This window comes from Bos taurus, chromosome 15, assembly GCF_002263795.3.
Source record: "Bos taurus isolate L1 Dominette 01449 registration number 42190680 breed Hereford chromosome 15, ARS-UCD2.0, whole genome shotgun sequence".
NCBI lineage: Eukaryota > Metazoa > Chordata > Mammalia > Artiodactyla > Bovidae > Bos > Bos taurus.
This window is the reverse complement of record NC_037342.1, coordinates 25,740,463-25,752,960: the sequence shown is the minus strand read 5'-3', so window position 1 is coordinate 25,752,960 and position 12,498 is coordinate 25,740,463. Positions and strand designations below refer to the sequence as shown.

Genomic DNA, 12,498 nt, shown 5'->3' with positions numbered 1-12,498 from the left:
CTCTGGTGTACAATCCTATCACTGGACTTCTTTAAAATTGCTGAATAGTATACTCATCTTTAGCCTCCTTACCACCCTAGATATGACAAACATCCTTCACATTAACTTTCTGGAGATGTTTTCAGTTTTCACAGGACTCGGTGAGATAGACAAAATGAAAATTCTAAGTGGTCAGTGAAAGAGGAGGCCTCATCAGTTTATGAAATATAACAGTAGATGGTCTAATTTCAGTTTTCTTCACCTTTCTTAAGTATTACAGTGGAACAGAGAACTTTGAAATAAGCCGCTAGTGAGGATGGTTCCGAATGGTGTCTGTGAAAACATCAGTGTGTGCCCTTAATTGAAAAGCTTCTGAAAATCCATCAATTGGTGTTTGTGTCTCGCTCTAAACTCAGCTCCAGCCAGGCTGCTTCCTAAATTCTTATCTGTGTGTATTTCCCTTTTTAGCTTTCTGTTAGTTTCTTCTGCTTCTTAAGTAAACTCAGTTTATCAGTAGAGCAAATAGATTCCTCCCACTTTCTGTATCGTTAATAAGGACAGCAAAGACACTCCTTCCTGACTCTGATTTCTAGAGCAACCATGCTAACGTCTCTCCATGCGATGGACCAGGTGTTTGCCTTTCATGATTTCTTACCTCTCATCCCAGTAGTGAGCCAATCAAGCTTGAGCTCCTGTTCCCAGGTTTTCATGAATTTTCCTATGAATGATCCTTTGAATGTCATTGTAAATTACATCAGCCCACTCGCCACTGCCCTGCCTGTGTGAATCCACTGGGAAAACCCATCGATGGTCTTTTTTCTTTACAGAAGTTGCCCAGGTATGAGCCCACCTTGATTACCTCTCCTTGTAGAAGGTTCCATCTAGGTAACCAGTCAAGTTTACAGCATAAGCGCCACATTTCTCCTTAGTGTGGAGCCAGTACTTTTCATTTGTGGGTGGCCTCTCACTAGCTTAGCCTATTTTTATTTGTTTTAAAGACCCTTCTTAACAGCCCCTCACCTCCTCCCCTCTCGCCGTCAATTTCAGCAACTCGGCAGAGGCGCTTCAATCACACTCCTAATCTTTCAGTCCAGACTGAAGCTCATAGCCCGTCCTGAAACAGCTACAACTCGCTGTTATCACAGTTCCAACCACAGAGACTCCATTTAAGAGGAAATTTTAAACACAAGCAATGCTATGTTTCTGGCCACATCACAGGTACCTTTATAGGGACTTCTCTGCTCCTCCTTCTCGTCTCCTGGCCTCTCAGCTCAAGGTCACGAAAGATGATCTCATAGATGCACTTTTGGCCTCTTGATGTTCCTAGCTGAACCCTCTCTACACACAAAATGCACTTGTGGTGATGAATGCCCTGATTTCTCAGTGGCACACCCAAGAGTCGTTAAAGTAAAATTGCCTCTAAAACAACACTGGAGAATCCGTTGCCTTAATGGATGTGATCTCACAGGCTTGCTATGTCTTAACAAGCAGTGTTATATATATTTATCTTACCCAGAAAGTGTACTTGTGGAATTTAACATTTGCTCCTTTCTTCAAACAGATTAAAGGTTACAGAGCCGAATGATTCCATGTCCCATTTTAAAGGTCCAGGCCATCCCCTAGATTTAGATTGGTTCCTAAAAAATCTTCCAGACTGAATCTTGACAAATGGAGAGCTAAATTAATTTCTACTCCTCTTCTTTCTTGTACTATTTGGTACATTACAGCTAACCATTAGCCTTAAAAGCTTCAACAGCTAAATCTAGTGACAGTAACATAAAGCGCTGGCTTTAAAAAAAAAAAAAAAAGGAAGAGGAAGCCAACAGGCATCTTATTTCTTTTCTCCCAGGCAAATGCGATGACTGAAACACATTCCCTAGGTCAGAGTTTCATTACAACCAAATTGTACAAATGCAGTCGAAAAAATGTTTTTAAACTCGAAAGGTCATAGATGATTTCTGATGTCTCTGAAAGGAAGTGTTTCCAGCATTGTCTTTTATCTTCCACAACCGGAATAATCGAATTGTTCCCCTTGTTAGGGAGGCAGGCCTTCATGAGTTCTCAGTCACCTGACTCCCTCAAAACATGTTAGCACTTCATTCTGGAGGTCCTGGTAAAAGAGGAATTGTGAGCCCAACCTGGGGCTTCCCACATGGCTTGGTGGTAAAGAACCCACCTGCCAATACAAGAGAAACAAGTTCGATCCTTGGGTCAGGAAGATCCCCTAGAGAAGGAAATGGCAACCCACCCCAGTATTCTTGCCATGGGCAATCCCATGGACAGAGGAGCCTGGTAAGCTACAGTCCATGGGATCGCGAAAGAGACAGATATGACTTAGCTATTCAGCAACGACAGCCTAACTTGCTGCTCCCCACCCAGAATCATAGGTGGGTGGAGGAGCAGGGCATCACTGCCTCACATGCATTCTGCGTGGGGAAGCTCTCCCGACTTACATGCAAAGGCCACATCTAAAGGTAGCCTCATCTTTGGAAGATCTTTGCAGGCTCTAGAGTCCTGAAAGGATGACTTGATGTCAGTTAGCCATATGAGCATTGTTGTGGCTTTGTAATTATTCACCCACCGTTAGAATCTTTTTCTGAATAAGAAGCCATTTGAGGGATGGAGTTGGGATGGGAGCCACACAGAGCCTCCTGTGATGTCCCATAAGATTCTCTGGTGTCTCTGTTCTCTTTCGTGTATATTGATCTTCTAACCACATATTTCTGTTTTGACTATTGCTACTGGCAGGCCCCCACTTATTTTTTTTTTTTTCTTTTTACATCAAGTCTGTGTGGTTTCATTCATGGAAGATACACGCTATAATATGAAAGTGCAAACTGCATAATTTAAATTGTCCCTGGCATCCTCTTCTAAAATACAGAGACAGCCAACCATTACCCATGCTAACAGTCCTCCATGGAGATTCCTTTCAGAAACCAGAGTCAAAGAAAAATTTATCGCCATAGAGGCGGGAGCATTGTTTTGTTTTGTTTTGAGCTTTCTTTGAAATTGGCTGATTTTGTATATCAAACATACATAAAAATACCTGTTTTGTGTTTGGGTATAGTTCCGCCCCTGTCTGCCAGTTGGGTCAGTCACCTTAGGGAAATATTCTGTGTTTCCTTCCATAGTTAATGTGGATATTGTATTGGATCTGCTTGGTTGTGCCCTGGGGTAGATGCTTGATGAGAAAAGTACCATAGAAAATAGTCAGCACTCAGTTTTAAACACCCTTAGCAGCCTAAATATAAAATTCAGGCTGGGAGGAGTTCAACCTGTAGGTCACACTTCTACATGCAACTGTCATAAATTAAAAAATTAAAATCACCTTAGAATAAGAAATGAATAGCTATAGGGCCAAAATCTGAAACACATTTAAAAATCCTTCATAAGAATGAAGTAGGTCATTTCTAAATGAGTTTTTCTCTTTTTGAAAGTACATATCCAATTAAATATTTTGTATTTCTTGGAAAAGAAAACAGCACGGATTTTCTTATTGGCATCTGAGCACCCAGTATTCAATATACCTTGGAGAAAGTATGTCCCCCAGGCTCGCACTATTATTTTGGCTTTCATAGTCTCCTGTTCGTAAGCTTTTCTGTGTGTATTGTGGGTCAGATCACATAAATAAAGGAGGTGAGAGCAGCCTTTATCCTTCGGGGATATTTGTAGAAGATGCCAAACTGGGGAAACTCAACACCCTGGCACATGTTTTTAGCTTCCTAAATGCAAAGGAAAGAAGTACACCTGTCTTAAGACTGACTACAGAGCTTTGCTCCACATTGAGCTGTGTGTTCTCCAGGATCCTACCTTCATGATCCCTACACTCTGCTGTTGACATTTGCGTGATGTCAAGGGTAATGCTCATAAGGCATTCAGTCACCAAATATCAAGGACCCATAATATGTATAGCGGTGTGCTAACACCCATGGAGACAGTAAATTCCTGGAACCCCTTGAAATATATATAGCTGAGGGAATAGATTATACCCACTGGAACTCAATAGCAAGAGATACTGTGCGCTTAGGGCTGATGCAGAAGATTGACGAGATCATCACAGAAGTAGAATTCGGTCTGTGCCATCAGGGAATGGATAGAAAGTGGATACGAAAGGATGGCATTTTGGAAATTAAGCATGAAGACCTAACTTTACGTCAAGCATCTATCTTCAGCGTGTGTGCATGTCTCGTGTGTGTTTATATCCTGGGTATATACTAAACCATTGTTGCTAGGAGATACTCATCTCTCATCCTAGAATGTTTACTAAATTGCCTTTTTTCTTGAGTTTGTATCTACTCCATTAAGACTGTTTTTCATTCATCATTTACTGAATACTTATCAAATGTTATTGATATATGTGCCAGTATGTCTGGTGACAAGACTATTACTAGGGCACTAGCCGACACTCAGGAGCCATCTTTGTTGCAATGAGCTCCCTTTTTAGGTTTTTGCCCCCTAAGTGCATTGACCATTGTTTTTCCATACTGTCTCAAGTGTGCCCATTTTTATTTTACTGCTGCTGATAAGCTTATTACAGATACCGTCAATAGCCAACTGGTTTTGACCCATATTGACTTACGAGAGAATGGAAGAAATTAGTGGTGAAGGGCACCGGAGTCTGCATTTTTTTTTTTTTTAAAGGGGATGAGGGATAGGAAGTGAGAATTTTTCTAATGCTTCTAATCATCATTTCTGTCATCATCCATACTCTTATGTTCCTTGTTGAAAAAGAATCCAAGAGAGAAGGAGGTGACATGTTTTCATACTGCAGACTGATGCACAACAGTGCAAAAAAAAAATCATCTCACTTTAAATACAGGTTACTTAGAATTAGAAAGTTGGAGTTATCTCAGTGTTGGGAAATGTAGGACTTGGCAGGAAGGACCCAGCCCTGGGAGTATCTACCCGGAGAGGAGTATCAGCTGCTACTTCTGGAGCTGCTCCCCACTGTCCACCCTCAGCCTCCTATGTCCCTCTCTTCTCCTGCAACCGTGCCTCACCCCTGTCTGCCACTCCTCCCACCCAGCACTGACATACACCGTGGGAGAGGAATTGTTCTCCTTGTTAAGTGAAACCACGGTACAGATTCCTATTGTTTTCAGAACATCTGGTTTGCCAATGCAAAGATCTCAGGGGCATAGCAGCACGTGTGAACAATTCTGAAGAAGGTTTTCACAAAACTTGAAATTAACCAAAGGAAAAACCAAACCTAGTCCCCTTCTTTCAGATCCTTGGTGCACAGTCTCTCCCCTCAGAGGAGAGGCGACGTGAAGACGGAAGGGAGCTTCTCATGAGTCTCATACTCGGGACTGTTAGCTTCATTCCTATCTGCTTCGCCCATCCCTGAGAAATGGGAGTTTAATTAAAACTTAACATAGATGGGAAGAAAATTAACTGGGAAATGGGTAGAAAATAAATTTCAAAGTTTAATTTTTCAGCATATATGTTTGCTTTCAATAGATTTCAAGTATGTCAAAAAGAAAGAAAAGGGGAAAAAAAGTATAATATATATTGGCTAGTGCGGCACAACTGTGAGAATAAAATTGTCAGGGGAATTCCTCGCCTGCCCCGGCATCTAGATTTAAAGCAGTTCCATAACACAAACCGAAGGGGAATTCAATTAAGAAAACCCATTGGCTCCTTATTGACTTTAGTTAAGAAAATAAACCAAGGGAAAGTGTATTAAAATATGTCTGGACTGCTTAGCATGCTTTCATCTAAGCTTATGACAATCAAAATGGCAGAATTTAAATTCTTTACAATTAAGCTCTGCTTTCGAGCAGATTGGGTTCTCTGGGTTATTACCCTGTGCATTTTTTAATGCATACCCTGCACCCACCCCTCCCTGCCCCCCCAAAAAGTCAGCCTTGCAGTGAATCTGGGTATTGTAAAGCAGGAGCACCACAGAGCAATTGGAGAAGAAAAAGTATTTAAGGTTGTAAATTTAATTTTGTTCTTGGATTTTCATTTTCATTTATGGCACCCGTTGTGTTTGAGACCACAGACTAATTTATGGATTAGTTTTAAACCCCCAGTCTGTCACACTCAATGAACAATTCTAAGTTGGAGAGAATCCATATGAAAGGATTAGAATGTGCCACAGTGGAGCTTACACATGACTGTTTCAACTAAATAGTGTCCAGCTGCCTCACACACATTTTTTGGTGGGTTTTGTTTTGGGGATTTTTTTTTTTTTTTTTTTTTGCTTCTTGGTTAAACAGCTAGAGTCTCTAATCTGACATATCGTCCGAGCCTTTTGATTTTGAAAATATACTGTCACGTGAAATATAGGTGATGTTTAATTTATTCAAGGTAGAGTTCCATAAACTGTTTGTATGGCTGGGAGACTGAAAGTCGATATTTAGCGAAATGTTCATCTTTCAAACAGCAGTCCAGGCCCTGCCCTTGGTTACCTTGTTTAATTATACTCATAAAACAGCTAGGGAGTGACTATTAAGACCATACACACTTACTGGCTTTGCAAGAACGTGGGATTGTCTTTTCTTGACCATATAAAATAAATGTACGATAAATTTCTCCCTCATTGTAATTAAAATTAAAATAGAGACAATAGCTCAACAAGGCCTTTTTAATTTCATAGCCCTGTACCACCATTAAGTCCACCTCAACTTTCTGTGACCTATTTTTCTCCTAGGCTTAGTGCAAAGATTATTTTTTAAAGACAGCCACAGAATGAAGTTTGAAGAAAGCCTCTGTTAGGGCAATTAGGCACTCTCATTTTTCAAGTTAATTACAGCTTATGTTATCTTCTCCTGGAAAGTTACTGTTTGCCTCTTGCCTGTATGCTTAGAATGTTGTAAAACAATATAGTGACCCCACAAGTTGATTCACAGGGGTGGGCTAGCACATCTCTCCAGCCTTCTGATTACAATACCTTAATAAATCCTACTGCACAGAGCCACACTCACTTCAGAGCCAGGGTGTCTGTGGTTTCTGCGTGAAGTTGTAATGCAATTATGAAGGAGAATTAGATTCTGTCACAGTGCTGTCCTGTGGAGAGCACAAAGTCACTTCTAAAGGGTTTTTTTTTTTTTTTTTCATTCTTTACTTGAAATAGCCTCTGTTCAGATACCACACCAGATGCTCTTAGAGAAATGGAATCAGCAACTCCCGCAGTATACCCTCCATCTCCGTCTCAACTTTGTAGCCAGCCTGTGTGTCTGCTGCGGTCTCTGCTCCGTTGCTGATCCCTGGTTTCTGCCACTCCCAGCTGCAGTAACTGTGTTGTTTACTTGAACACGTGCTTGCTTTTAACTGTCTTAGAACTGTGTGTTTTCCTTCTCAACTTCCCTTTCTCTTCCCTGTTGGGTGCAATTGATGGATTTTGCATCCCCAGACCAGGGAGGCAAGCGGCACTGTGAACTTCTTTTGTTTATCCTCTGGTACCCACAGAGTAGTGTACAACCAGCTTCTGTTCATTTGATCTTGTCATAAAGCCAACATGATGTTGTGATGTAGGAAGACAGTCACTTGTCTTCCTACAAGTCATCTGTTAATGCTAAAACGTCATTTTTGAGGACCCTTAGGTTTTACCCCAATCCCTTTCTTTCATTTTATAGTGATGATTTAACTGGTGAAAATAAAGCATATTAGAATGCTGCTACAAAAATAATGAACCAAAATGTTTATTGCTTTTTTAAAAAAAATTTTGGAAGAGAACCAGTGTCTAGCCATAAAATGTGTAAACTTGCATTTAAGAGTTTCTATGCAAATGTGCATTTGATTTTGCCCCTCCTTTAAAAGCACCGCAAACTAACATTGATTTAGATGTTTCAAGTAAGGAGATGTGTCGTGAGCATCTGATGTAGAGATGTTTCAACTGTACAATTTTCAGTATTGTTTTTTAACTGCTATTTTATGCATACAGACTTGTCAGTAAGTATTGCGTTCTGATGTGGTTTATGTTTTTCTTTCCTTCATCTGATCTTCAGAAACTCAGCTATAAGTTATATTAAGCTGCAATGGCCTCTCAGACTTGTAGTTAATTCTGACTCCTTAGAAGGGCTCTAATTTTTTGATGGTTTAGGATTCTGAGGAGGGCATGCCAATGAAGGGGAACACCAGTGTGAATTCATGTGTCATATTTATAAATCAGAAGCACCAGGCTCCTTGGACCAAAAACAAAGTCATATTTGGCATTATGGTGCATTTAAACATTGCCTGTGTCAAGTCCGAAAGAGTCTTTTGGAGTCTCTTAAACTCATGAAAATAATTACCAGCTGCATGATTTAAAAAAAAAAAAAAGTACAGATAACTACTCAACAGTGTTAACCCCAAATCCCACTTCCCCTCAACATGACCAGCCTGTGTGTGGGTGTCACCACTGGTCTGGCCAGAAGGGAACCATGGAGGGAGACCCCTTGAGAGGTGGAACTGAACGTTAAAACCCGGGCAGACGGGTTGACGGTGGAATGAAGTTGGCTAGAAGAGTGGTGTTAACATGACTTTGGAAAAAGAATGTCACCATGCATTTTGTTAGTTATTTATCCCACTTCCCCTGTAGCCAAAATGAGAAAGGAAATTCTGGAGCCCTTGGGGAATTTTCCATGAAGAGGAGCCAATACAGCAGGCCTGATTTGGAAGCCTGAAAGGTTTTGAAGGAGAAAGCTTGAACAGCATTAGAAATAGAAGAAGAAAGAGACAGACCACGGTCTCTCCCACAGCAAGTGCGTCTGGCAGTGAAAAAGCATCACGTGCCATCTCCTAATTCACCCTGGAGGCAGGACTCCTGGCAGCTCACAGCAGTGAAAGTGGTTCTGGATCATGGGTCTGGACGACTGGATGCTTTCACTTTGGGAATGTCACGTGATGAGAAGTGGCGTTTCACAAGTTATGTGGACCTGGTTGTTTCCATACCAGACTTCTGCTCTTAAGAGTGTAATACAGTAAGATCTGCAGAGTGAAGGCTGGGTGAGTGGTGAGTGTCTCTGTGTGTGTATGTGTGTGTGTGTGTGTGTGTATAAAGACCAGTCCGAAAACCTCTAACATGTTCATCCCCATGGCCTCCAAGTTAACTGAACTTTCCAGCTGAACTCTGCTGAAATAACACACTGGATGAAAAACTTGAACCCCTGTATTCATCTGCAGGCATCTGCCTATGAGTTGTAAAAGGATCGTAAACATGGAATCGACTCAGTGACGCCTGATTGGGAGTTGTAAAGCCCAAGTGCCCGGGTGGGTTGGGTTAAAACAAAGGCAATGTTTGAATGTATGAATCTGTTGTTTAGCCAGCCTCTCAACTGAGCATTTGTGTCGCAGTCCTGAGCCTTGATACGTTCAGAGCCATCCACCAGTCACTGAGTTTGCACTGGTGTTTCTCATCACTTTGCATGTTCCCCTGACTCTTGACTAGCAAATAGATGTGTCCTGGCAAGCCCCCAAAACCAAAGAATTTACTGTTATCCTCACTGGCTCGCAGCTTTGAGCTGAAGGCATGTCTTAAAACAGTGCAACTCACTTCAAATGCTTTTGGCTTTTCATTTATTATTGCTTGTCACGCGATGTTCTTTGAAAGCTTGCTCATATATTATCTGTTCCATTTTTTTCCATTTTCCCTTTTTTTGCATGCCGTTCCTCCTGTTTCTTCCCTTCCTCCAATCCTCTGTTCCCGTCTGTAGACACCACGGCGACGACAGAACCAGCAGTTCACGGTTGGTACCACATTACTGTTTATCTACTTTCTCAGCACTGCTGAGCGGCAAGGCAAGCCTGGGAAAAAGAGCAATGTAGTCTTCAAGGGAAACTGTGTTCCGAGTAGACTGATCTCATAAATGTACTCTAATTTGTGAGGCTTGAAAGGATGTCGAGTCTTGTCATTTCTGTTGAAAGTTCAGCGGCCAGTGGTTGCAGTCTGAGATGAGGCCACCTCCACGCTGGCTAGCTGGGTTAGAGGAAGTTTTAGCTGCATGTAGCCCTTATTTCTACAATGCCACCAGACCCTGAAACATAAGGGACTCCAGAAAAAGAACTAATATTTGCCTTAAAATCACAGCATCTGAATTAAAGGCCCAGTTGCTTTCTTCATTTATAGGCTAGAGAGTCCCAGGTACATCTTGAAGAGGAGTCATTTGTAGGACAGATCAGGGCAAAAGATTCCTGTTTCAATGCATGACACAGGAATGAGGAAGAACTTTGTTCTTTAATTATACTCCCAATTGTATTTACCTCCATGACCACTTGCGCTTAATCTCCATGTGTGCATATAAGTTTATACATTTGGCAGAAAATATCTCCAGACTAAGAAAGATACCATACATACATTTCAACAGCATTAACTGAGACTTGAAAAAGATATTTGTGGGGAGGTATCTTGTAGACAGAATACTAAAAGAACAAACTCATTATGATTTCAGCCAAAAGTGGATTAAAATCGAGTAAGTGAAGCTCAGGAGCAGGTATCAGGGAATCCTTTCCCCAATTTCTCCTCTGACTTCCTAGGTTGGAAGCGGTCTATTCACTTTTCTATGTCTCTCCTGTTCAAAAATGAGAATCGTGTTTCATCTGTATATTGCTTTATTACTTAGCTCAAATCTCACCCTGCTGATATTGTGCTTTGGAGAAAGATATGTTAGTCAAAAGTAGGCTGAATTTTAATAACTGAATCCAAGGGAATTATTTGGTAAAGGGCCTACTTAAATCACTTTGCATACTGTGGCAGAGTTGAAATCCATCATTTAAATGACAAAAAGTGATCAGCCAAGCCTATGTTGTTCATTCAACTTTTAGAGAAACAGCTCTTCCAAGCACGACTGACCTTCTTAAATAGACCTACATTTAGACCTTACCGGTTAGACCTTACACAGCAAAACCTGTGTAAGCGGGCCTTGAAGGTCAGGGCTTGACACTTGGCAGACCACCTCCATACCTGGACCTTCTGATGAGAAATTCTAAGAAAGCAGAACAAAGGTGGGTATGGGGTAATACCCTTTCAGGCCCTAATCCACCTCTCCCCACCCTTTTCTGTTATTGGCATATAGGCAAAAGTTCATAAAATTAGTTAAAGGGCCAGAAACACCAACAATCATGAGAAATCAATTAGGTATAAAACTTCCACTTTCCAAGGTAATGCCCCATAGTGCCTGCTACATCTTAGGCATCGCACTCCATTAAGCTTGGTTATTTGTAGGTTTCATCATTAATTGAGCACTTCCTGACTTGTATCGATTATTCTCAGAGCTTTAAGGCTATTTTAATGTAGTTCAAGAGATTTTATTCTATTCTTTTTAGGATGCTTTAAGTTCTGAGCTTTCAATAATTAACTCCAGGGTCAAATGTAACCATAAGATTCCTGAAGTCTGTGAGTTCTTTTGAAGAAATATTGATCATTTATCTCCTAAGACTCCAGAGTTCTGTTTTCTAGGTCCCTTTAATAAAATTTGTGTACTTATATGACTCAAATAGTTTTAGGTCCTGGAGTTGGGTGGGATAATCAAGGTAAAAAATATGTCCCTTGACCTGAAAAATGAGAAATTAACTTTGAGGCCAGTCCTGATTTTAGGATACTACTAGGATCAAAAAAAGATCACGTTCACTTTTTCTTTCTCCATATGATCATATATTTCTCTATGGAGAAAGAGAAAGTGAAGGTGATCTCTTTTGAGGGTATAATAAAGAGACACTTGGAATAGAACTCACATTCCTGTGACAGGAAACAAGAGATGCCTGTGTACCGTGAGAAGCAAGCACTTTCTTAGTAGTTCAGGGATAGTGTTCAAGCCAGCAATATCTCAGGCAGTATGCTGTTGACCAGCAGTGCATGAGAAGCATACCTTGAGCCAAGAAATTCGGGGAGAAAAAAAGGAAATAAGAAGAATATGTGTGTATATATATCTATATATATGTACATATATGATTCCTTAACAGCAAGAGGAGAGACGTGAAAATCCAGGTTGATTCCTATAAAACGCATTTATAAATACATGCCCCAACTTATCTAAAACCCTCATAGCATCCTCACAAAGGGATCCTACCACTTTTAAACAGCATATTCTCCAGCCCACAGCAGAAAGCTTAAATGAAAGCCGAAGTAGTATCTAGAATTTGACTTGACAGAGGGGAAAAAAGTCTTCCAGGTCAGTTGCCAGGATAGAAAAGGTAATAGAATGTGATGAAGTTACAAAGCAAGGGACCAGATTTCCAAGGAAATGAGGATATAGAACTGGTTTTGTTGAAGTGATTTATCGGTAAGCCCATGTGACTAAGATTCACTCGAGACTTATCTTGAGGTGTTCGTGTTGGGGATCTGGGCCTAGAAAAATGTGCTTTGATAACTTGGCAACTTAAATGACAAGACATATTAGATCAGCCAGTTGTGACCATTGTACTGGTCCTAAAGTTTTCATAGTGGATTTCCTTCCATATTTCTCCTTTCTAAAAAGGAAAAAAAAAATTTTTTTACAAAATACTTTCCCTTTGAAGACTCATTAAAATGTTTTATTCAAGCTTGTGTTGCTAGAGTACGTATGAAGTATATCAGTTGTTGATGTATGTTGACCTTTT

At 40.7% G+C, this 12,498-nt stretch overlaps 1 protein-coding gene across 13 annotated transcripts in view; it reads left to right on the top strand.

Moving 5' to 3' along the window:
• The window catches only part of CADM1 (cell adhesion molecule 1), a 350,114-nt gene that overhangs the window by 318,097 nt on the left and 19,519 nt on the right, over window positions 1-12,498 (top strand). For 9 of the 13 annotated variants that reach the window (XM_024975307.2, XM_024975306.2, XM_005215844.5 and 6 more), the window contains one exon: window positions 9,618-9,650. The exons of the other annotated variants lie outside the window; for them this stretch is intronic. In XM_024975307.2, coding sequence (XP_024831075.1) covers window positions 9,618-9,650 — 33 coding nt within the window. The remainder of the gene's footprint in view (window positions 1-9,617; window positions 9,651-12,498) is intronic. 13 annotated transcript variants of the gene reach the window in all.